The 24,413-nt window shown below is 34.8% G+C and overlaps 1 protein-coding gene across 1 annotated transcript; it reads right to left on the bottom strand.

The window, feature by feature from the left end:
• Nucleotides 1-27: 27 nt before the first annotated feature.
• Nucleotides 28-24,406, bottom strand: LOC112005722 (alanine--tRNA ligase). Its single transcript, XM_024038020.2, is given in 24 exon segments — nt 28-383; nt 918-1,097; nt 1,486-1,668; nt 1,807-1,896; nt 2,066-2,253; nt 2,336-2,444; nt 2,557-2,699; nt 2,776-2,851; nt 2,949-3,020; nt 3,116-3,259; nt 4,726-4,848; nt 7,664-7,765; nt 7,973-8,068; nt 8,152-8,202; nt 13,034-13,093; nt 17,792-17,912; nt 18,075-18,171; nt 19,226-19,355; nt 22,752-22,843; nt 22,846-22,903; nt 23,091-23,237; nt 23,508-23,648; nt 23,752-23,990; nt 24,093-24,406. Coding segments are annotated over 24 exon segments (3,006 nt in total). The 5' UTR covers nt 24,385-24,406; the 3' UTR covers nt 28-311.
• Nucleotides 24,407-24,413: the final 7 nt, after the last annotated feature.

Here is a 24,413-nt window from a genome sequence, read left to right as displayed (position 1 = left end):
AGTCAAAAGAAAGAAGAAAAGACTGTATTGTTGGAAATGTATGTTAGTCACATTCAATGTTTCATTCAATTGGGTATGAGAATAGGTCGACACATTTGATAAAACAATTTTACAACAGTGGAACTATAAAGTAACATAACAAAGTTGCAACACGATTTTAAGGAAGCTCTAAACAAAGTAACATATCAAAGTAAGTAAAGTAAGTTATTTCTCAAACAATTGTCTCATTTAGTCAAATGATTCAAATCAAATTCCTATAAGCTGCAAATGAAGCCATGTTTCTTCTGTAGGAAAAGAATTTGCAAGATCTATCATCTCAACTTCATCAATGCAAATGCTGTAGCCAATTCAATCGCCTCATTGACTTGTGATGCATCCGTTCCCTGAAATTGATATTTCAAAAAAAAAAAAAAAAAAAAAAAAATTATCAGAAAGTAGATTGTTTTTGACCCAGGGCAGATATCAACTGACTCAGCCAACAAAAGTGAAGGCTTTTCCGGGCCTTTTTTTTTTTTTTTTTTCTCTCTTTATTATTATTATGAATAATGCTAGAGATACAAACTATTTTACAAATTTTTTTATAAACTACTAATGTGATAAATGATTATTGGTAAATAAAAAAGTAATATTAACGGTAGGTCAAGATGAAAACCAATAAGAGGTTGGCCGCATCAACATTTTGTAAAAATGTTGTAAAATAGTTTCTGTCTGTAGCATTACTCTATTATTATTATTATTATTATTGTGGGTTAAAAAAAAAAAGAAAAAAAAAAGAAAGAAAAAGACCTATTAACTGCTTGGACCCAAGCTCCTAAGCTTGTGCTTCTAGTGTTCCCAAGTACTCGTGCAAAGTTCTATCATGACAAAGACCAATTTATTTCATTGAAATTGAAAATAAACAAGTCAAAATCACTAACCTGGCCAGATGCAAGACCGCCTTTTCCTTTACCACATCGCCCTTTTAGAGGCTCCAAAGCTTCTGTCAACCACTCTGACACCTCCAGATGCTTGTTCCTATCTCCTTTCTCTGGCACCCCAGCACACACTACAGCCTTATTAGTGGTTTCATCTGTACTGAACACCATAGCAGATATCCCCTGTCCATCCATCAGAACAATCTCAATATTTTATGCTCAAGTTAACACGAAGGAGTAAGGGTCTCTTTCGTTGTTCTTTGAAATTTGAATGGCCCAAATCCTCTATTTATGATGTCTAAGACACAAAATCCATCGGCAGGAATTAAATCTTCAGAGAAAGGGATCCATCACCATGACGGATTAAATAAACAATCTTTTTGGAAGATGTGAAAGATTTGTAATTATGTTCATGACAACTGTTCTTGAATTCTCCAATTTAAAGAGACGGATTATGCATTCCCAAATGAAGAAAAAGTAATGCTATCCAAATTACAGATAAGCCTGACAAATTAAAAGTTATGGGAAAAAAAAAAAAAAAGAACAAGAACAAGAACTGAACAGTAATGACCTTCTGTTCTATGACTTTCAGAACTGCTTCACGAACTGCCGCCGCATCCAAACCAACGTCAACATGGGATACGCAGAAAGCCTTTCCCTCTGAAGCAGCTACTTCAGCTTTCTCAATTGTGATCTTGACAGCTTTCTGTATATTTTCTTCAGCAATCTTCTTTTGAGCCTTTCTCACTTGATTCTATAACAACAAAGCAACTAAGTACAACATAGAACCAGACACAAGCAGAATAATGAAACAGTTAACAATATAAGACAAATCAGACACAATGGGCAAAAACTGCAATGAGCCAGCGACCTGTTTTGCCTACTGCAATACCTGTAGTACGGAAATCTTTGCCCTGATATCTGCCTTCTTGGCTGCTGGTATAGATGTGGAATCCACACGACTTTTCAAAGAAGCTACTGTCTGCAAAGAGGCAACAGATTTAACTGACAGCAGATGGCAGGAGGTGACTGGTGATTGCACATTATAATTACTAAAAGCGGGCAAATCAGGCTGAACACTCACCCCCATCCCATCCCCCACCCCTCCTCCCCCACCCCCCAAAAAAAAGCCAAAAGAGAGAAGAAAAAACCTTTTCAAGCAAGCTGCCTTCTATTTTTGATGCATCATTTACTTCCTGCTCAAGTAAGTATGCTAATGCCATTGCCTTAAAAGCACCGTCAGTTGTAACAGCAGTAATCCTTCGTATTCCCTTAGCAATTCCCTCCTCAGATAGCAGGGCAAAGGCCTTAGCTTCCCTTGTATTTGATATATGGGTACCTAGATGTATCCATAAATCAAATTCAATACAACATTCGGAGTAAGTCCCTAAGAAAAGGCACTCTAATTTATAAGATTTGACCTCCGCAGAGTTCTGCAGAAATGGATAACCATTCATCATTCTCTGGATCAGCCAGAAGGTCCTCAACTTTCTGTCCAATTGCCACAACTCTAACTGGGTCAGGATAGACCTATAGCAAAAACAGAACACATGTTAAAAGACATCGCTCTCACAAGACATATATATATATATATATATATAAGTAGTTGAGGAAAAAAACAGAAACAAATTAAGCAGCTTACTTCACCAAAAACAGCTCGTAAACCATTGATACGCTTGGCTTCAGCAAGGGTTGCCTCCTTAGCAAATACATCTAATTCAGCTTTTATTTGCTCATTCACAATTGATTCAATCTTTTTCAAATGATCAGGAACTACTGGCTTGCCTATCCAAGTTCAGCAGCATATTAAAGAGATCATGTATATACAGATAACCTAATCGGCTATTCAAATCAAGCTTACCATGTGAAAAATCAAATCTTAATTTTTCAGGAAGAACAATAGAACCCTTCTGGTCAACATGATTTCCAAGCACTTCCTGCATTCATATTACAAGTTTGTTTAAGAAATACTGAGTCAATGATAAACAAAAGATAATTTTCCAAGTTCATGATAACTTGGAACTAGGAGCATACCCTAAGAGCAAAGTTCAACATGTGTGTGCATGTATGATTTGGAGCAATGAGCTTACGCCTGTCATAGTCAACCTGCAGAAGACATTAAAGCATAGAAAAGAGTTACCAGGAAAAAAAGAAAAAGGAAAAAAAAAAAAAAAATAGCAAATACATAATGCACATCATACCTTGCAAATTACTTTTTCCCCCACAGAGAATCTACCATTCTCTCCAGAAAAAGAACCAATATGAAGAATGAAACCTCCATAAATTTGAACATTGCCAACTTGAAACGAACCAAAGGGGCCTTCAAGTGATCCAGTATCAAAAATCTAGAACCACAAGAACTATATCAGATTTAAAAGACCAATTAAATAGAAGAAAAACAGCCAAGAAAATTGCATAATTAGCAGTTAGAACCCAGAAACTAAAACATAACAAAAACACTGCCAACTTTCACCATTCTAATTGAGATCTGGAGGCATTTATCTATGTTGGCAAACCACATGGCTCAATATCATATATTTAACATGAGAATATATACACCCAGCTCTTAGAGTTGGGATGGATCAATCACCTATACCTCCTGAGTGACAAACTCTTGATACATTATCAACTGATTTAGGTACTAACACCAATTCCCAAAAACTATAGGCTTACATACACACCATCTTAAATTTTTAGTTTATGTATTGTATTCTTCTACGGGCCATATTCCTCAGGCATATCGGGGGTTATTTTCTTTGTTTGGAAGGCAGCATGAAAGAAGATCCTTACTTGTGATTATCTCATTAAGAGAGGATAAACGTTAGTTGGGTGATGTTGTATTGCCATTGTAGTGGGGAGAGAATGGAGCATCTTTAGTTAGACTGTAATGTTGCATTTGAGTTGTGGAGTTTTGTTTTTTGCACCTTTGGGCTTTCGTGGGTGCTACCGAGTACAGTCATTGATCTTTTGTTTGGTTGGTGGAATTGTTTAGGCAAACAGTTTTCCCATATTTGGAATCCGGTTCAGTTTTCCTACATTAGTATTTTACTTAAAATTCAATATATCCTACCACTCCTAATAACATCTCGTTTCTTTAAAAAAAAAAAAAATCTCAATAAACTTCCAATTTGGTTAGATTTATATATGAGTATTAGAATTGATCGAGTGTAGTTATGCTTATTCTTAAATATGTGATAAGCTGATGTGACATATTAAGATTGGAGGGGTAAAACATGAGTTTTACACCACGTACTTACAGAATTTAATCTCAATGTACAAACATGTTATTGTGCACAAGATTTATTAGCATTATTTTACATATTTTATTATTGCTTTTGAATTAATTTTTGTTATGGTTTCAAACATTTTATTGTTGTTACTTATTCTTTAAATAAACATAAATCATGTCCTAAAATATACCTAAAAATAAATATTAATTAATTAGTTGTTGTATCCTAGACATGTCGTACCTTGTATTGCGTTGGTACCTGTGCTTCATAGCTTGTAATTCTTTAGATTTCTTTGTGTACATTTTCATGTATCAAATTGGGATCAACTAGGACAGGAATAAAGCATTGGATCGGACGCTTCTTTGGTGTCATTATTGTTACTTAAATACACACACACACACATCTGATATAAAAAGCAGCTTTTTATAGATGGAGTCCAAGCCACTTTTACGTCAAAGCAAGCATGATAACCTACGAGTGTTGAACCATTCAGATTTCAACAAGTCAGAACTAAAAGCATATTGCTTGAACCTGGTATTTTGACAAAACTAGGTAAAAAAAAAACATAGGGTATGCAATACCTGACCACCTTGCTCAGCATAAAAACTTGTAGATTCCAGAACTATACCAACTTCACTGCCAGAACCAATGCTTTCCAAGAACTGGGAACCAGTATAAATTGCTCTTATCACACTTTCATGGTCCTGGTATAGCATATAAAAAAGAAAATTACATTAATACAAAATACAGTAGTCTAATAACCAGTATATCAATCCTTATAATGCACAAATTATCTATACCAGTAAATGTCAAATGATATCAATCCTTTGAGTACCATATGCAAAGTGGAGGGGGTGGGGGAATTATTTAATCATCAGAATGGCAAATCACAACAAAACACTCCTGCACATTGATGCCGTTGTGCAATTTCATCATCTATAATTCTAAGTGTAAAAAAGGCCCTTAACACCCAGCATTAACAATGTTGATGGTCACTTCTGTATTCTATGCTTTAAAATATGAAAAACAGAGGCAGTCCAAGGAAAAAAGAATAGGAGAAGTAAGAGAAATTGGACTGAGCTTTTCCAATTTCTCTAGAACAAGTGACTACAACTAGGGCATGTTTGGCGTGTTAAATAGAGCTTGTAATGGAACAATTATTCCTCTAGAATAGGTATTCAACAATTGTTGCACTTTCACTAATTGGGAGTAGTTATTCCCCTATAATAGCTCTATAATACCTACATAACAAACAACAAAAAAAGGGAAACTTCAAATGCTCTTCTTCACTCTTCAACTAGGATCATTGTCAACTGCCATCTCTCTCTCTCCATCAACCACACCTCAGCCACAATGAAGTTAATTTAGTCATCTCCTCCATGGCTCCTCAGCCTTCCATGAAGCTCGTTTAGAAGTTTAGCCTTTAATTTTGATATGGGTTTTGTTGATCTAGGGATTTTTTTTTTTTTTGAATTTTTGGTATTATTCTTAGGTAAAAATGAACAAGGAGGAGATGACTAGAATTTTTTTGAGATTTAAGAATTTTGCATCTTAATTGTGTTTACTTTGGTTCTTGGATCTAGAACTGGTCTAAGAAACTTCTATTTCCCTAGTTCTCTTAGTTGGTTTTTCTTTGAGTTAAGATGATTCATAGTTTTGAGGTGTGGATTTGTTTTTCAATGAAAGGATGGAGCCGTTTTTTTTGATGGGTTCAATTAAAGGATGAAACTTAACAACCCATATTTATTTTCTTTGTAAATCTTGATTTAAAAAATCCAATTGGGAAGAATGAATTTCTAAGGTAGAAGAAAATAGTGAACGAAACCTCATTGCTCATAGATAATATACAAAACTATTGTATAATTGCCAGATTGCATCTTGGAGACAAAAGCTATTGACAATTGGACCTGAGGCTCTACAGTCTCCCCTCAATCTAGAATGAGAAATAGAAAAACCAAAAAAAAAAAAAAAATTTTTTTTTTTTTTTTTGAAGCTAAGGGTATCTAGTTAGGCCATCACTGTGGAAGTAGGGCATAGCCACCTCCTCCACAGCCAAATCCCTCTCAACCCATTTGTCATGTTACCACCAAAAAAATGTATAGAGATATTAATTTCATTACTAATATGTTTTATTCCCACTAGCAATGATTCATATTCCTTCCCTAATCATCATTCATTATATCAATCAGGCCCTAATGGTTTGATTGGATGGAGGGAGAGTAGAGGGGCAATTTCCAGCCACCTCAACTCGACTCCCCTCCCTCTCCCTTCATCCAATCAGACCATAATTGTTTTGCCTCAAAACTAAAATGTTGAGACCCAATCAATGTAAGACAAATATAACCTAGTTATAAATTTTATAAAATTTACTAGCTCAACCTCATCTAGAAATTATTATCCATCAATTCATAAAACTAAAAGAAATCCTTTAATCTGTATAATTTTTGGAAAAAGTTAATGGATGTCATAAGGGCATTGCTTTAGGAAATATTTTAAGAAACTTTTTATGAGAAAAGAAAAAAAGAAACTGATTTTTTTGACAGTTTTTTATATTTTCCATAAAAGTGGTATTAAAACTTTCTTAAAATAGTCCATTAACAAATGCCCTAAGGGCACCCATTAACCGCACCCATAATTCTTTTATTGGTAAGTTACACAAGAACCTAGTAGAATTTTTGAACTCAAGCCCTCACCCTCCATCCATTCTTATGGAAGAAGTATCCTTTGACCAAGAACTAACTAGCTTTACTATTTACAAAATTTGCAGGCAGATGGGAAACCTGCAAAATATCCTTCAAATCATGAGTGGACATATTGTTCTAAAATGAATAGATATGCTAGAGTGGGGAGCTATTTCCTCTTGGAGGGACCAAAGGAAAAACATAATCCCATTATATAAATTCCAGCTTAGCGAAGAAAAAAGAAAAAGAAAACCAAAACACATCCCTTTACTCCAAATCAAGCACCAAACGACGGCAGCTAACATTTCTCTATTCAAATCTCCAATTATGTATTTTTTTCAAAACAATGTTATTTATTTCCATCCCTAATATTCTCAAAAATGACAAAGGGAACAGTTTAACATAATTTGTCTACAGAAAGGTTTCAAAATGTTCTTCCATTCTTGGCATATGTAAGAAAATTTAACATAAAACACATTTTGATATATTGATAATTGAAGATGGGGGGGGGGATGTGATGTCTTCGTAGGAAACACCGAGCAAACTGTTAGATTAAGAATGTATATTCATGTTTCTAATATCTAATGAGTATATAATCCATCAGCTACCCAAAAAGTCAAATTTTGTGATATTTCATCAAGAAAAGAAATTAAAAAGTACAACATCCAAGAATGTATACTCTTAGCATGGTTAAAAGAAAATTTATTTCTTCTCTTTCAAAGTTAAGATACAAGTGTTGTTATTTATATTTTTTTTTACCAACACTTGAAGACTTATTTTCAAACCCAGGAAGGTAACAATTTATAAATCATAATGGAAGTAATATTCAATATCAAACCTTGAACCAAATAAATTTGAAGGAATCATCTGTTGCAGCAACCCCCCTCTTGTGCAATGCTGAAGTAGCTTCAGCATCCATAATAATAGCACCACCAGCTTGCTGCCAAGAAATAAATATTAGAACAACATGAGAAATGAATTTACAACCTGTATTATCATTTTTTTGCCATACATTCCTTTGGCATTATCCAGTTTGCCAAATCATCAATATTTATTTTTCACAAGATCCACGAAAGATTAAGCCAAAAAACTCAGTATATAGTTAAGGGCATATGTATAAAGAGATGAGAAAGAAAACTCTTCAAACCTTATTTTGAGCATTCCTTGATCTTTCTCTTGCCTCATCCATGGCATTATTGAAACCATCAACATCAACCAGTAAGCCCCTTTCTTCTGCCATCAACTGATAGACAAAAGATTATTAACTTACAAAAGTAATTATATGCAACTAAACAAGAAGGCGGGAAAGCAAAGCACTTCAGGAACCTGGGTCAAATCTAATGGGAACCCATATGTGTCCCACAAAACAAATGCATCCTGCAGAAAGCAATCAACTGGGTTAAAAACAGTGATGAGTATGATAAGAAGGATGTATCTTCAAAAGACATAAATTATAAGATTTTGAAAAGACCTAAATCATAATATCAATTAAATCAGAAATCAATTACCCAAGAGTTTATTGTATTTTTTTCAACTAGACTTATTAATTAGGTATAAAATTCAAAAGCAATGCTTTAATAGATTCCTAACAGCATTTGCGGGCAAGCAATCAAAATTTCTGAATTCCATAAGATGAATCAATATGGTTGTCCAGACTTGGAATCAAGTCCATCGAGTTTATTGTTGGGGTATGTATTCAACAAGGGAAGTAGTGTTTGCCATAAAAAGCATTGAGACCCAACGCTTTCTTGGTTAACACATTTATGGAAATGGATGGGGTTGACAGATATAAGAACTTAAGACCTTGTTGAAAAGGAGCAGAGTGCTAGAGAAGAATTCATTTCCACTAACTTCAACAATGTATTGTGGCCTAATCATTAAAATCATAACTTCATAATCCGATGAAGATAACATGTATTGGATAATTGAATGGACAATTCCCTCCACCCCCACCCCTGTTTTGGGAGGCTTAGGAGTTAAACTCGAGTTAATGTACAACTTGTACAAAATAAAGAAAAAAACCTAGAAAGCCAAAGAAAGCAGGTAAAGTAAGGCACTTCAAGAAATAGGTCTTTCATCCTAAGTCAATAAAATCCTTTTTTTTAATATGTTGGGGGAGGGTGGAGTGGGGTTTGAACCAAAAACATCACAAAGATGCCATTATCACTAGGCTATTACTTGAAACCCCTTAAGTCAATAAAATCTACTTATAAACTTCTACATATGCTAGAAGAACGACAACAACCTAATTAAAGAGAACAACATAAAGCCAATTTTGGAAAATGAGCAGTCATAATCAGTGTTGTTAAAAGCGTGCCTAGAAGCTCAAAGCTCAAATCCCAAAGCTCTCAACGCTTCGCTGGGCCAAAAAAAAGCTCATTTAATGAAGCTCGCTTTAGACATGTTTTTTTGGAGCTTTTTGAAGAAGCACAAAGCATGCCTAGGCATGCTTTTTAATTTTATTGCAAAAAAAGATATTGATCATCAAAATTAATTGCTTGATCTTGAAAGAAATGACAAGGATCAATGATTTACTACACAACCACTATCCTTATAGTGCCGTGTTGGTAAAAGCGTGGGCACAATTAAGCGCAAAGGCCTATTGAAGCCTAGGCGCAGAGCGCAAAGTGCAAGCACTTGCCTGATTGAAGTGAAGCGCACATTTTTTTAAAATAATTTAATAAATTTAAAAATAATTATTAATTAAAAATACAACAATTAAATGATCAAATTATCATATAAACTAAAATAAAACATTTTATATAATTCATGTAACATTTAGATAAGCCCTAATTTTGCAATTTTAACACAAAAATTGCAAGTATATATATATATATATATATTTTTTTTGGGGATCAGCTTGATATAAATACTTCCATCGATATCCATAGTAATGCCCCATGCCTAAGTACTAATATTAGTTAATAATTTTATTCACTTAATGACTCAGGTATATAATAGTCTACTATGTTCAACATCAACCACTAAAGTAGCTAAACATTTACCACAAATATATTATATCATACTTTCATACTTCTTTTTTTTCATGAACGAGAATATCAGGACATAGCAATATGGTAATTGGTAACAAGCAGATATTCAAAAGGGAAAAAAATAGAACAAATAGATGAAGAAGCTGGGTGGGTAACTGTTTCAAGGAGGAAAAAAAAAAATAATAGAGAAGAACTAGGGGTTGTGGGTTTCAGGACAAGTTACATTCAAAAAATATATATATATATATATATGATAAGTAACACTAAAAATATGCCAAACCAATGGTTTATATCAATAATGTCAAGATCCTATAGATTTAATTCAATTTTGGTTTTTTTTTTTTGAAAAATATAAAAAGTGCGCTTTGTGTGTTTTGAAAATGCGTAAAAAAGCATGCCTCTTTGAATGCACCTTGCCTTACTTTTAAGGCAAAAGCACGGGAGCCTTGAGGCTTTGCACTGAGCTTAAGTGTGCTTCACCAACACTATTACAGTGTTGTATTACACACATTTTTTTTTTAAGTTACACGTCATAACTCATAAGATATGAATAAGGTTTGGATAGATAGGTTTGCAAACGAGTGTTTGGATAGTAGGCTGAAGATCCGGTTACCGGGGAGGATTTGCAAGCTTGATATTGAAAAAGCATATGATCATGTTAATTGGGAGGCCTTGTTTTATCTATTGGATTGGATGGGTTTCGGTTTGAAATGGAGGGGGTGGATTAAGGCTTGTGTTACTTCTGTCTGTTTTTTGGTCCTGGTATATGGATCCCCTGAAGGTTTCTTTGGAAGTTCTCGTGGGTTGAGACAAGGTGACCCACTATCCCCTCTTTTGTTTTTCTTGATAATGGAGGTTTTAAGTAGAATTTTGAAGAAGACAGAGAAGAATAACCTTATTTGGGGTTTTCATGTGGGAGCAGTGAATTCTGTTGGTGTGTGGATTTCTCATTTGTTGTTTGCGGACGACACTATCTTATTTTGTGATGCCTCTAGGGATCAATTGTTGTCCATAAGGTTGGCGATGTCTTGTTTTCAGGCGTTTACGGGTTTGAAGGTTAATGTTGGGAAAAGTGAGATTGTCCCTGTTGGGGAGGTGAATAATCTAGTTGAATTGGCTAGTATTCTTCAATGTAGAGCGGGAAGTTTACCTATGAAATATTTGGGAATGCCGTTGGGAACTTTTTTTAAGACTGCTTTAATTTGGAATCCTATTTTGGAGTAGATGGAAAAGAAACTTTCAGGGTGGAAGCGTCTCTATTTATCTAAAGGTGGTAGGCTCACATTACTAAAAAGTACTCTTTCAAGTCTTCCAACGTACTTTCTATCTCTCTTCACTATTCCTAAAGCTATGGTTGCTAGAATGGAACGTATTTAGAGGAATTTCCTTGGGGGTCTTCTGAGGGTAGTTTCAAATATCCTTTGGTGGCTTGGGAAAAAGGTGTGTTTACCTGTCAAATTGGGTGGTTTGGGGATAAGAAGTGTGGCGTTTTTTAATCAAGCTTTATTAGGGAAATGGTTGTGGCGTTTTGGGCATGAAGTTACCCATCTTTGGCGGAGAGTAATCTCCACAAAATACGGTGAGGGTCATGGGCGGTGGTGTACGAAAGTGTGCAAGAGGACTCATGGTTGTGGTCTTTGGAGAAGCATTCATGAAGGGTGGGAGAGTTTTTCTAAGCATTTGTCTTTTGTAGTGGGTGAAGGCACCCGTATCCGCTTCTGGCATGGTGGGTGGATTGGGGATAATACCCTAAAAGACCTCTATCCTGAGCTCTATGTCTGTTCAGTTGCAAAGGATGCATGCATCTCTGAGGTTTTGTGGACTCCGAAAGGAGGTACTTTCAGAGTGTGGGACTTAAGATTTTTTAGAGCTTTTGAAGATTGAGAGCTAGCTGCATCTTACTCTCTACTTTAGCTCATCCATCCTCGTATTCCTCGGGGGGATAGGAGGGATACGCTTCGTTGGCGGCTCAAAGGGAATGGTAAGTTTGATACCCGATCTTATTACCAAGCAATTCAAGGCAATCCAAATCTTTTGTTTCCTTGGAAGGGTGTGTGGAAACCAAAGATTCCTAAGCGAGTGGCCTTCTTCTTATGGACAACTGTGCACAATTGGATTCTCACTTTGGATAATCTCATGCTTAGGGATTGCCCTTTGGTAAATCGGTGTTGTATGTGTTGTGGTGATGGGGAGTCGGTAGACCATCTTCTGCTTCATTGTCCTATTACACATACCTGATGGTCCTTCATGCTTCAGGCTTTTGGTATACATTGGGTTATGCCAAGATTGACGGCGAGTTTGTTATCTTGCTGGCATCAATGGCTTGGGAAGCACAATTCGAATATTTGGAATTTGATTCTAGGGTGCTTAATGTGGATTGTTTGATTGGAACGAAATCGTCGCTCCTTTGAGAACATGAAGAAGACGTTGGATGTGTTAAAGGTCTTATGCCAACGTAGTCTTTTTGAGTGGGCTCGTTGTTGGGGCTTTACTGATTCTTTGTCTCTTTCAGAGTTTATGTTTTCCCTTAGATTATCTTTCTGATTTCCTTATCTTTTGTTTTGCTGTTTGGTTCTTCTATTTCTTGTTGTTCATCATCATGAACTACTTGTACTCTTTTTTTTTTTTTATCATTTATAACAGTTCTCTGATTACCTATCAAAAAAAGAATAAGGTTAATTTATGATTCTTGTGCTTTTTGATCATTGAATTTTAGATGTATGTTGATAGAACCATATACATCTTTTACATATCATTTGGTCATAACTATCATGTTTATGAACTTTTATAAAGCACAAGAGAATTATAAAAAATATTATGTTTATAACTTATATGATTAGATTATTATGATATTGACCATTGAGAATTGTTTTCAATTTACAATATAAGCATTGAAATAATTTCAATATGAACTTACAAACATTATACAATTGCACTTAATAGGTAAAAGGAACAAATTTTGAGTTATTATTATTTTTTATTATATGTTACGAATATTTCTATTAGAAGTTATAAGATATTATATTTGAAAACTATACACTTTACTTCAATCAGGTGCACTAGCGCTTTGCACCTAGGCTCCAAGAGGACTTTTACCAACATTGGTCATAATATAAAAATTCTAATAATATCAATGATTGGACAGAACTTAAAACAGGATTTGAGGGGGGGGGGGGGGGAAGAGAGAGAGAGATTGTAATCATAACAATACTTACCTGCCCACTTAATATCTTCCCTTGTACATCCTGAGCAGCCTTTTTGAATTTCTCGATTCCCTAAATACAAGTAAATGATGCCAAGACGTGATATGTTAGACAAATTATACAGATCTCTCCACAAAGCCAGGATATATAAAGCTAAAAACACATCATACAGGAAAAGTTCCCATTTCAATACCATAAAAGATAATGGATGCAACTCAATGAATAAGTACTTAAGGCTCTCTCTCACACAAAAAAAGGAATCTAGCAAGTGACAGAAATCATATTTCCAAGGAATCCAGTAGCAAAATAGATAACCCATCATTCTTAATCGCATATATACATTCAATATTCTTAAATACATTAGTTACACATTAACTTACAAATATCATTTGTGACAGATATCTGTAAGGCCCCCAATGTCATCTAAATTTGATTTATAGACACGGTCAGCATTTTCAAAAGACAGTAATCACTGAGAGTCTTAGTTCAAGTAAGCAGGCTATTCATAAATGTGTTTCACAAATCCATGAAGAACCAGTTTTTCATATCAATATTCGTGGTCCATTTTCATCCTGGACTTATTTAGTATTTATCTTGCTAAAGTTACATTTGAAATACCTTGGTTCTTGTCTTCCACACTTTGCCAGTTGCTAGATTATTCATTAAAGAGGGATCTAAATAAAGGAATTTTTTGGAAAATGTTTATATATATATTTTTTATGACGAGGAACCTTGGAGACAATGCAGAGCATTGTGTCTTTTAAACCCGGTTAAATCCCAGACCCATGTAACACGCCCACATCACATGGATCAGGTAAGTCATTGGCTTCGCCAACGGGGCGTGGCCCCCAGAAATTGTTTGCACCCAAGCGGATTCAAACCTTAGACTAGGAGGGAGAATACCACCATGACCAAGGCCTTGACTGCTTGAGCCAACCCCTTGGGGTTGTGTTTATATTTGATCTCCTATGATCCATTCATTGATAATACATTCTGGTATTTATTCTGAGTAATCGACTTGGCTATAACATTTTGAATGTACTCTTTCTTATTATTTATTTATTGATAAGTACTCTTTTTTATTTATTTATTGATAATATATTCTGCTTTTTTTTTTTTTTTATAGGTAATAAAAGTTTTATTGATAACAAAAAATGCAATGTGTTTACGATTGTAAACACACAGCAAAGAAAGAATACAACAATCAAATAGTAGATCTAAAAGAAATAAGGAAATCAGACAAGGAAGTACAATGCGTGAGGCCCCAAATACGAGACCACTCAAACAGAGTCCTAGCTAGCGATGTCTTCAACAATTCAATAGGTTTCTCAATATCCTCAAAAGTTCAGGCATTGCGTTCCTTCCATACTAACCACATAAGACACGCCGGTACCAAATTCCAAACATTTGAAGAATACTTCCCCAACCAATTCCTCCAAGTGAAAAGAAGAGAGGCAACTGTATACAGCATCACCCACTAAACCCCAAACATAAGGAAAACCTCACTCCACAAAGCATGAGCAAACTTACAATGGAGTAAAAGGTGAATCATAGTTTCCTCATCACACCAATGAAGGTAATATATTCTGCTATTTATTACACTCTTGCTTGAGCGTTGTGGCTTTTCTGATAAGTGGAGGCGATGGATTTCATTTTGTTTATCAACGGTTCGTTTTTCTATCCTTATTAATGGTTCTCTCCATGGGTTTTTTGGGAGTTCAAGAAGGTTGCGGCAAGGCGATCCTTTATCCCCTTTGTTATTTGTGTTGGTTATGGAAGCCGTTGGTAGAATGTTGGATAAGGCTATCCATGAAGGTCATCTATTAGGTTTTCGTGTAGGTGATTCTGCAGGAAGATCTTTGGTGGTTTCCCATCTCCTTTTCGCTGATGATACTCTAATTTTCTGTTATGCTAATATTGATCAAATGCTGATTCTTCGTATGGTGCTCATTTGGTTTGAGGGGTTGTGTCAAGTCTGAAGGTAAATTTGGGTAAGTTTGAACTGGTGGCTGTGGGGGCAGTTCATAACATTGAACTTTTGGTGGCTGTTTTAGACTGTAAGCAAGGGTCTCTTCCAATGAAATATTTGGGCCTTCATTTGTGGGCAAAATTCAAGGCCAAGACAATTTGGAATCCATTTCTAGAGAAGACGGAAAGAAAATTAGCAAGTTGGAAAAAATTATATTTATCCAAGGGAGGTAAGAGTCATTTTAATTAAAAGCACTCTCTCAAACCTTCCTACTTATTTTCTTTCTTTATTTCCTATTCCCGCTTCAGTGGCCAACCGAATTGCAAGACTTTAGCGGGACTTTCTATGGGGTGGCTTAGGGGATGAGCCCAAATTTCATCTTGTTAATTGGTCTACGGTTTGTACTCCACTTTCTTCATGTGGTTTGGGGATTAGGAACCTGAGAACCTTTAATGTAGCTTTATTAGGGAAGTGGTTATGGAGACTTGAGCAAGAAAGGGATGCTCTATGGTGACAAGTGATATAGGTGAAGTATGGTTGTGATTGGGGTGGTTGGTGTTCTAGTTCATTCTCTGATCCATATGGAGTTAGTTTGTGGAAAAATATTAGAAGGGGGTGGCCTTCTTTATCTCAGTTTATTTTGTATGAAATTGGAGATGGATCAAAAGTGCAGTTTTGGCTAGATCGATGGTGTGGAACATCTTCTCTTGCAAATTGCTACCTTGAACTATATAGGATTTGTCAAAACAAAGAGGTGAGTGTGGCTGATCTACTGAGGTACACCAATGGAGTCCTTCATTGGGAGATACATTTTTGTAGGGATGTACATAATCGGGAATTGGAAGCTTTCTAGAGCTTCATAAATACCATTTATAGCACTCCTGCAAGGGGGATTGGGGAGGATAAGAGATGTTGGCTACCATGTAAGAGTAAGGGTTTATGATTAGTGCATACTACCATCTTCTAGTTGGCCATAGTGAGCAGCTTTTCCCTTGGAAAAGCATTTGGAAGCAGAAGATTCCTTCTAGAGTGGCTTTCTTTGTATGGACTGTTACCTTGGGGAAATGTCTGACAATTGACAATTTAAGGAAAAGAAAGGTATGCATTTTGGATTGGTGTTATATGTGCAAGTATAGTAGTGAAACTATTGACCATCTATTCCTTCATTGTCCGGTTGCTCTAGAGTTGTGGGATATGGTTTTTGGTTTATTTGGAGTTTGTTGGGTTATGCCAATGTCTGTTGTTGAGCTTCTTGCTTGCTGGCAAGGTCGATTTGGTCGCCATCGTAATGGAGATATGGATGGTTGTTCCTCATTGTTTGATGTGCTGTATTTGGAAGGAAAGAAATAGTAGGTGTTTTGAAGACAATGAGCATTCTATGCCTGATCTCAAGCTTCTATTTTTCAGAACCTTATTGGACTGGTTCTCAGTGTGGAGAAACCAACATTTTTCTTCAATTTTGGATTTACTTGATTTATGTAATTTTTGTATTTGATATGTACACACCTGTATACTCCCTGTGTACTTGGGTGTCTCTTGATTTATGTAATTTTTGTATTTGATATGTACACACCTGTATACTCCCTGTGTACTTGCGTGTCTCTTTTTTTTGGATATCAATAAATCTTTATTACTTATCAAAAAAAAATTATAAAGTGAGCGGGACTAATTTTTGCTATGGTCAGCTTGTCAAAACCAAGTAAGGCAGCTTGGCTCAAGCCATCAAGTGGCATTAGTTGCAAGCATCTCAAGGTGCATAGATAACAGAACGTGAGGTTTTTAGGGGTTTTAAGTGATTGGGTTGGTGGCAGCATTGTGATGGGCTTGAATGAAATTATTTGGGGATTTTCTCCATTTTTTGAAGATTTTCTTAGTTTTTGGCACTGAAGGAGTTGAATTTGAGTAATCAAACATTGAGCCCCTTGTTTTGAAACTTCTAAAATATTTGAATTCTTTCTCCCATGTTTGTGAGGTTTTTTTTTTTTTAATAAGAAAAATGTTGGGCCATATTCTTAACCTTAAGTCCCATTGCTTTCTTATTGTTTTGTCACCCTGCATGAAAGTGTAGGAAAATGAAAGATAAAAAATGAGAGTGTCTTGTTTAGAAAATTTGATTTTATTGTTAAAAGAGTTATTTTTTTTTATCCGCATAAAATAAGAGACTAAAATTTTTACTCTCAAAGTCTTAATCCTTCTAAACCTTGTTCCAAACCCTAATGCCACTTTTCTACAGCTTCCAAACCCTAGTGTCACTTTTGTTAACAACATGACGAATTATATGCCAAGGATATCATCTTCCCTTAGATCAAACAACTTCCTACTTTCTTGGAAGATCCCAAATCATTCGGCTTCAAAGATTTGTGTTTACCAGTCACTCGGTCATGCCCCAAATGATTGCATAAAGTTTTATTTTATTTTTTAAAAATATTTATCAAGTTGGATTGTATATACACCTGTTACTTGGTTTGGACAATTTTTTTTAGGCATTCACTAAAATTTTGGAATCCCAAGTCCCAAATTTAGACTTACGGGAGTTTTCAAATAACGGTGAGGTTTTGCATTTTAAAAGCAGTGGGCACAAGGGTTTTTTTTAAAAAAAAAAAAGAAAAGAAAAGGAAAAATCATACAAATTCAGTAAAGAAATCCATCCTTGGATATGATATAAAATAAATACCATAATATATTATCAATAAATAAATAGAGTACGTTCAGAAAGTGTCTACACTTAACTATATGGGGTAACTAAATATTGTAATAATAACAATAGGGGGACCAACAAATATAATGCTATCCACACTTACCTTAAGTAAAGTTTTACCAAAACTTGCTTCTTCTTCTGCAATTATGTCCCTAATGCGCATTTCATTCTGCTTTAGCTCCGGAAAAACATCGCCCATCACTCTCACCACAACGTTTACAAGCCTAAATTCAACAAAAGCATTTAATTTCCCAATGGCAGTTAGATTTGTTCTGAAAGAAGAGAGGCATGAAGGAGAGAGAGATGTAGTGTTGCATGATAAACTTTTAGATGCAACAATACCAAAAATAGAAAATAATCACAAAAATTAAAATACATCTCTATACCCATTGAAAAATCCTTCCTGAGCTTTTAAGACCTCACTTCCATAACGAACAGCTCGACGAAGAATACGCCTCAAGACATATTCACGGCCCTCATTGCCTACACATCAAGTAAAATTGTCATAAGTTACACACAAAGAATTGTGAGAAGTTGCTAGCATGCAAAAGATTGAATAATTTATTGAAAAAAAATTCACAAATAACTAAACCACACTTTTATTGAAAGAGAAATATAGTATAGGAAAACATTTTATAAATAGACTAAAAAAACAAGAAACCAATTAGTGGATTACAAAAGATAAGTTCAGGGCCTATATGATAGTTTTGAATAACCACTATCATTAAAAGATGAAATTCCATCATTTTGATCTTCAGTTACATTAGATTAAAGCGACAGACTCCAACATTTTGACAGCCAAGAAGCGATACAGTAAATGAAATAAATCTTTTAAAAAATCACTCTTAAGGTGCCATCTAGCCTTAACGCGAAAAATTGCCCCCAAAAAATAATCCAACAAAACAAAACAACTACACAAATGCACAAACATTGTCCAAATACAATTTTTTCACATTATTACAATTCCTAATTTTTCAAAATATGGGAATGAAATCAACTCTCTGAATCCTTTACATGTTTAAAAATTACCTAGCCACCAAATACCTTCTGAAAATCCTATAAAAGAAATGGTGATGCACAAAAACACACTGCCCAGAAATAAGAGACTTAAATATCAAAATTCTAGGAGGGAAAGGATACAATTATAAAGGGCAGTCTCTCCTTTGAGAAAAATTATACTCTCATTTGTACAGATAATTTTATGGAATATGAAAAATATCAACCACGTTGTGTACAACCATCTAGTCAATATCAGTTGCAAAAATTATTGATAAGGTGGTCCAAATTATTAATCCATCCACTTTACATATGCACATGCTAGCAAGCAAACATGGCCAAATCAATGACAATATTCCAAAAGCCTCAAGAGGTTCTCCATAGAGCAAAATACATTTTTTAACAAAAAAAGATCAGTAGAGTCAATAATGTTCCACTAGAGGTACACCATAGGAAATCACAACCACAGACCTCAACTAGATGACTAAAAGAGCCAAGTAGGAAAAATGGTGGACAAGAATTCTTGTCTGTCGTACCCTACCTGGACAAGACCCATCGGCAATGGCAAATGAAAGAGTTCTAATGTGATCTGCAACAACCCGGTATGCCATGTCAACTTTGTCCAGATCATCTTGTCCAACTTTCCCAGAATATGGCCGAGCCCCAGTTGCCTGCAAATAAATGGATCATATACATGTAGCATCATCAACCATTCTGGATGAAAATAATAAGCAGATTGGGTGCAGAATTTACTGCTTTCAAGCCAAAGAATGTGGCCAAAATGGAGAAAGATTGAAAGAGAAATTTTAGGAATATAATATTACGTTTATTGTAGCAATAAAACTAAATTTTTGGGACATTTGAAATATTCATCCTAAACTAAAAAATTTTACAAATCACACCCTAAATTAAAATCAATTCAATTCTCACCCAACTATCTAAATTGGTTTACAAATAATGCTGACGAGATATACACACAATCATGTGGTGCAGACAAGGAAGACTAATTTGCTGTAACTTCAAAGTTTTGTTCGTTGAAGAATTATTGTGTTGGGTCAATGTGTGAAGTCCAACTGAAGCAAAATATGGTTTAAAGGTCAAGTTATAAACATTGTTGGGGGAAATTTGAATTGGGTTTATATTTTACATAGTATGGTTAGTTTGTATACAAAGGCAGAAATGTAATTTCAAAAGCTCTTGCAAATTGAGGGTATTTTGGTAATTTAATTGGTGTCCAGAATTCCAAGTATCTTAGGTCTGATTCCTTTAAGGCTAAGTTAGTCTTTCATAACTATATTGGGTTTGACTTTTAGCTTACTACTCAAATTAGGAGTCCTAATACAAGTACAAAAAAGAGCCCCTTCTCCTCAATGTACTCAAGAAATGGAGTTCATTAATTAAAAAAATTGATTCTTTTGAGTATTGATGCAAATTGGACTAAATGTGTTTTTCCTCCTTTCTAGTCTCTGTCCCTTCTCTTCGACATTCTATAATTGTTCACTTTACCATTCATGCTATTGTTCACGTGCACTATTCATGACTTGTAGGCAGATTTGATCTAACACTTTATTTAGAATGGATAACTGCAATTAGCCTTACAACAATGACAGGTCAAGAAAACTTGTACACTTTCAAGGCCACATATTGTATTAAAAATAAAGCAACAAAAAAAATGAAAATATAGAATGGAAGCATTGAATCAGAAGAAAATTTTGTACAAATCCAACACAAAACAATCATGTCCATCTTAAACATGTTGCAAAAACATGTCAACCTAGAAACTGCATGTCTACTTCATATTTCTTGACATAGGACAAATTGGAGGAATTTGTCTATTTGTGGCTGTGGTGGATTAAGGTTAAGGAGGTTTACTGGAAATAGGATTTAAAGTTGTTGACGAAAGTACTATGGGTTGTGTTAAAAGTTAAAAGGTGGTTTGATGATTTATTTGATGGCTATTTGGGAGAAGTATGAGGGAATTTAGGGTTTTGATTAGTAAAAGAAAGGCTTGATTTGGGGTTATAAGGATGAATAAAATAGAGGTTTTATGGTGTTTAAGGGCTGTATGAACAGTACCTGTGAACAGTAACAGAAAGAAAGAAGAAAAAGAAGAAGAGAGAAAGAAAGGCTCTAAGGCAAGGCGCTCGCCTTTAGAGCATAGGAGAGTAAGGCGGTGCCTCAAGCCATGAAAAAGGCACTAAGGCGAGAGGGCCTAAGGTTTTTTTTTTTTTTTTAATATATATTTTTATTTAGTTATTTATTTATTTTTATAGAAGTTGTTGTGCCTAAGGTTTTTTTTTTTTTTTTAATATATATTTTTATTTAGTTATTTATTTATTTTTATAGAAGTTGTTGTAATTTTAAAACTTATTATAAGATTATTAATTTACAAAAGGCAAGTTATAAAACCTATTGTTAGTTAAATTAACTTATAAAAGTTTGTTGTGAAACTTATTGTTAGATTAATTGATTTTATATAGAAGCTTGTCGTAAAACCTATTGTTAGAATAACTAATAGAAGCTAAACCATGTTAATCATATTTTGAAATAATTTGATAGACCTAATTTCTTCATGCAACACATTGAAAAACACTTCATTATAATATTTCAATACACTAGCTACATAGGATTTAAGTTCTATATGTATAATAAATATATTAAGCATTTGGTGCCTGTTACTCGGGCTAGCGCCCTTCTGTTGCCTCACGCCTCAAGCGATACAAGGCTCTGGCACCTTAAGGTCACTTTTCACATTCAATCAATATCCAATCAATCTAGGGCATTACAAAGGATCTACTAGAAAATTCAGGACTCAAGTAAATTACCAAAATACCCACAATTCACAAAAAAACAGAAATTACAGATTTTCCCTGGAATATAAATTTAACCACAAATAAATAAATAAATAAAGCCAAATAAAACATTGTTTTATCCCTAAAAGACTCATACTTAGACCTTAAAAACCACTAACTTTTACTTCAATTAGACTTCACATGTGCGCCTAACAAAACAAATCTTGCATATGCAAATTTGCAAAGTAATAGCAAACTAAACTTCCATGGCTGCATCATTTCAATATTATAGCTCAACAAAGTAATTATAGAAACTGACTAAAATTTTAAGAGAGCTAAATGATAATATTAAAGCAAAAAGAATTTGTAGAACCATCAGTGTTGGTAAAAATGGGGGGAGCACTTAAGCGCAAAGGCCTCTTGCAAACTAGGCACAAAGCGCAAATGCACGCTTGATTGGAGTGAAGCGCACAATTAAAAAAAAAAATTTAATAAATTTAAAAATAATTATTAATGAGAATTGCAACAATCAAATTATCATAAAAAATTGAAATTAAAAATTTTATATAATTCATATAACATTTAGATAAGCCTTACTTTTGCAAGTTTAACACAAAAATTGCAAGTCAATTCATTTTATTTTTTTGGATCAGCTAGATATGAGTACTTCCATGTAATATCCTTTCTTAAATCTCTAACATCCATGATGCCCTATGACTAAGTAGTAATATTAGTTAATAATTTAATCACTTAATGACTATAAGTCTATAAGAATTAGTTTGCTATGGTCAACATCAACCACTAAAGTAACTAAATAATTACCACAAATATATTATATCATACTTTTTGTTTTTCATGAATGAGCTAAGAATATCAGGACATAGCAATATGGTAATTGGTACCAAGCAAATATCCAAAAGGGAAAAAATAGAATAAGAAGAAGCTGGGTGGGTTAATGTTACAAGGAGAAAAAATCAAGAAAAATAAAAATAAAAATAGAGAATAATTGGGAGGTTGTGGGTTTCAGGACAAGTGACACTAAAAATATGCCAAATCAATGGTTTATGTCAATAGTTTTAATTCAGTTTTGGTTTTTTTTTTTTTTTGGAAAATATAAAAAGTGCCAAAAAGAGCTTTGAGCTTTTTGAAAAAGTGCAAAAAGCGCGCTTTGAATGGGCCTAGCTTTTGAGGCAAAAAGCACTGAAGCCTTGGGGCTTCAAGCTTTGAGCTTAAGTGTGCTTTTACCAACACTGAACCATCAGCACCACCGTTTACCTGTTGGATTGCATCAAAGATGGGCATGAACACATCGGTATCATAATTGCTCATCTTGTTCTGAAGTACAGAAGTCAACCTTTCAAAACCATGCCGGTATCAACATGCTTAGCAGGCAGGGGTTTTAAAGAACCATCACTTTCCCTATTAAACTGCCAAAAAAATCAAAATCAAACAAGAGTAAATAATAAGTCAAATTCATTCTTAGGCCACATAGAAGAAGAAGAAGAAGAAGAATAATATACATAAATACAGTAAGGAGTCTTTTGAAGAAGAAGTACACAAATCATATCAGGAATGCTAAATGGAAATCCACAAGACACGGTGGCAAAGTTATACCTGAATAAAGACAAGGTTCCAAATCTCAAGGCACGTAGGATCATCATGGTTAACCAATGATGCAGCATCTCGATGACCAATTCTATCATAATGTATTTCAGTGCAAGGTCCACAAGGACCTGTATCACCCATCTCCCAGAAATTGTCCTGTACAAAGAAACAAAAACAATGAACCAATTAGATTTTTTTTTTTAATAAAAAATAATTTGAATATGGCACACAATTAAAATGAAATTAATGGACAAGAATATTTTTTCCTAGATGCAACCTTTGTAGTGTAAGCAGGAAAAAAAAGTATATTGCACTAAGTGGATATTATTACAGTTGTTACTAATGTGTAATACCAACAACACAAAGAAACATACATGTGTAAGTGTAAGTAAAGTCAGAAGAAACAATAAGGGTAGAAGAGCATACTTTACAGCCAAAAGGCAGCACACGTTCTGGTGGTAAAAGTTGAAGCCATATATCTCTAGCTTCAGCATCAGGAGCAAGACCCAATTTCTCATCACCACCAAAATAGGTGGCATAGAAGCGATCTTTAGGTAGTTTATAAACCTAAGAAAGAAAGAAAGAAAGAAAGAATATATTATAGAAAGGTTTGAATGGAAGTTCCAAATAAAGAGTAATAAACGAGAGAGAAGGAGGTTGGTTGGCGTGCCTGTGTAAGAAGTTGCCAAGCCCATTGAATGGCGTCAGCTTTAAAGTAATCCCCAAAGGACCAATTGCCAAGCATCTCAAAGAAGGTGTGGTGGTAAGTGTCTTTCCCAACATCATCCAGATCATTGTGCTTTCCACCGGCTCGGATGCACTTCTGAGTGTTGCAAGCACGATTCAATTTGGATAAGGGAGTGTTTGGGTCAGCTGTGCCCAAAAATATGGGCTTGAACTGGTTCATTCCTTTATTTTGCAGCGGCAGCAGCAAGAAGCAAAATCAAAATCAGAAAAAAAAAGTAGAGATGTTATTTATTTTCTGAGTGAAAGACAGAGAGAGAGAGATACCAGCGTTAGCGAAGAGAAGAGTGGGATCATTGTGAGGGACGACGGGGCTGGACTTCCAGTTTGTGTGCTTCTTCTCCTCGAAGAACTTTATGAACGTGTCTCTCACGCGATTCGCCGGCCATTCCTCCACCATTGGATGATGATGATGATGTTGATGAGATAGAGATAGTGGTGGCGGCTGTGGCAACTGAGAATAACAATGAGACTGAGAATGAGAAAGATAAGGGTTTTTGTTATTCAATAAGCACAACAACACGCTCCTCTTCGAATTCCCAACGAATCCTTTCCTCATTCACTTCCACGCTAACTATCTTATAATTT

Source organism: Quercus suber, unplaced genomic scaffold (genome assembly GCF_002906115.3).
Source record: "Quercus suber isolate HL8 unplaced genomic scaffold, Cork oak 2.0 scaffold_100, whole genome shotgun sequence".
Classification (NCBI taxonomy): domain Eukaryota; kingdom Viridiplantae; phylum Streptophyta; class Magnoliopsida; order Fagales; family Fagaceae; genus Quercus; species Quercus suber.
Note: the sequence above shows the minus strand (reverse complement) of the source record. Positions and strands in the feature narration are given on the sequence as shown.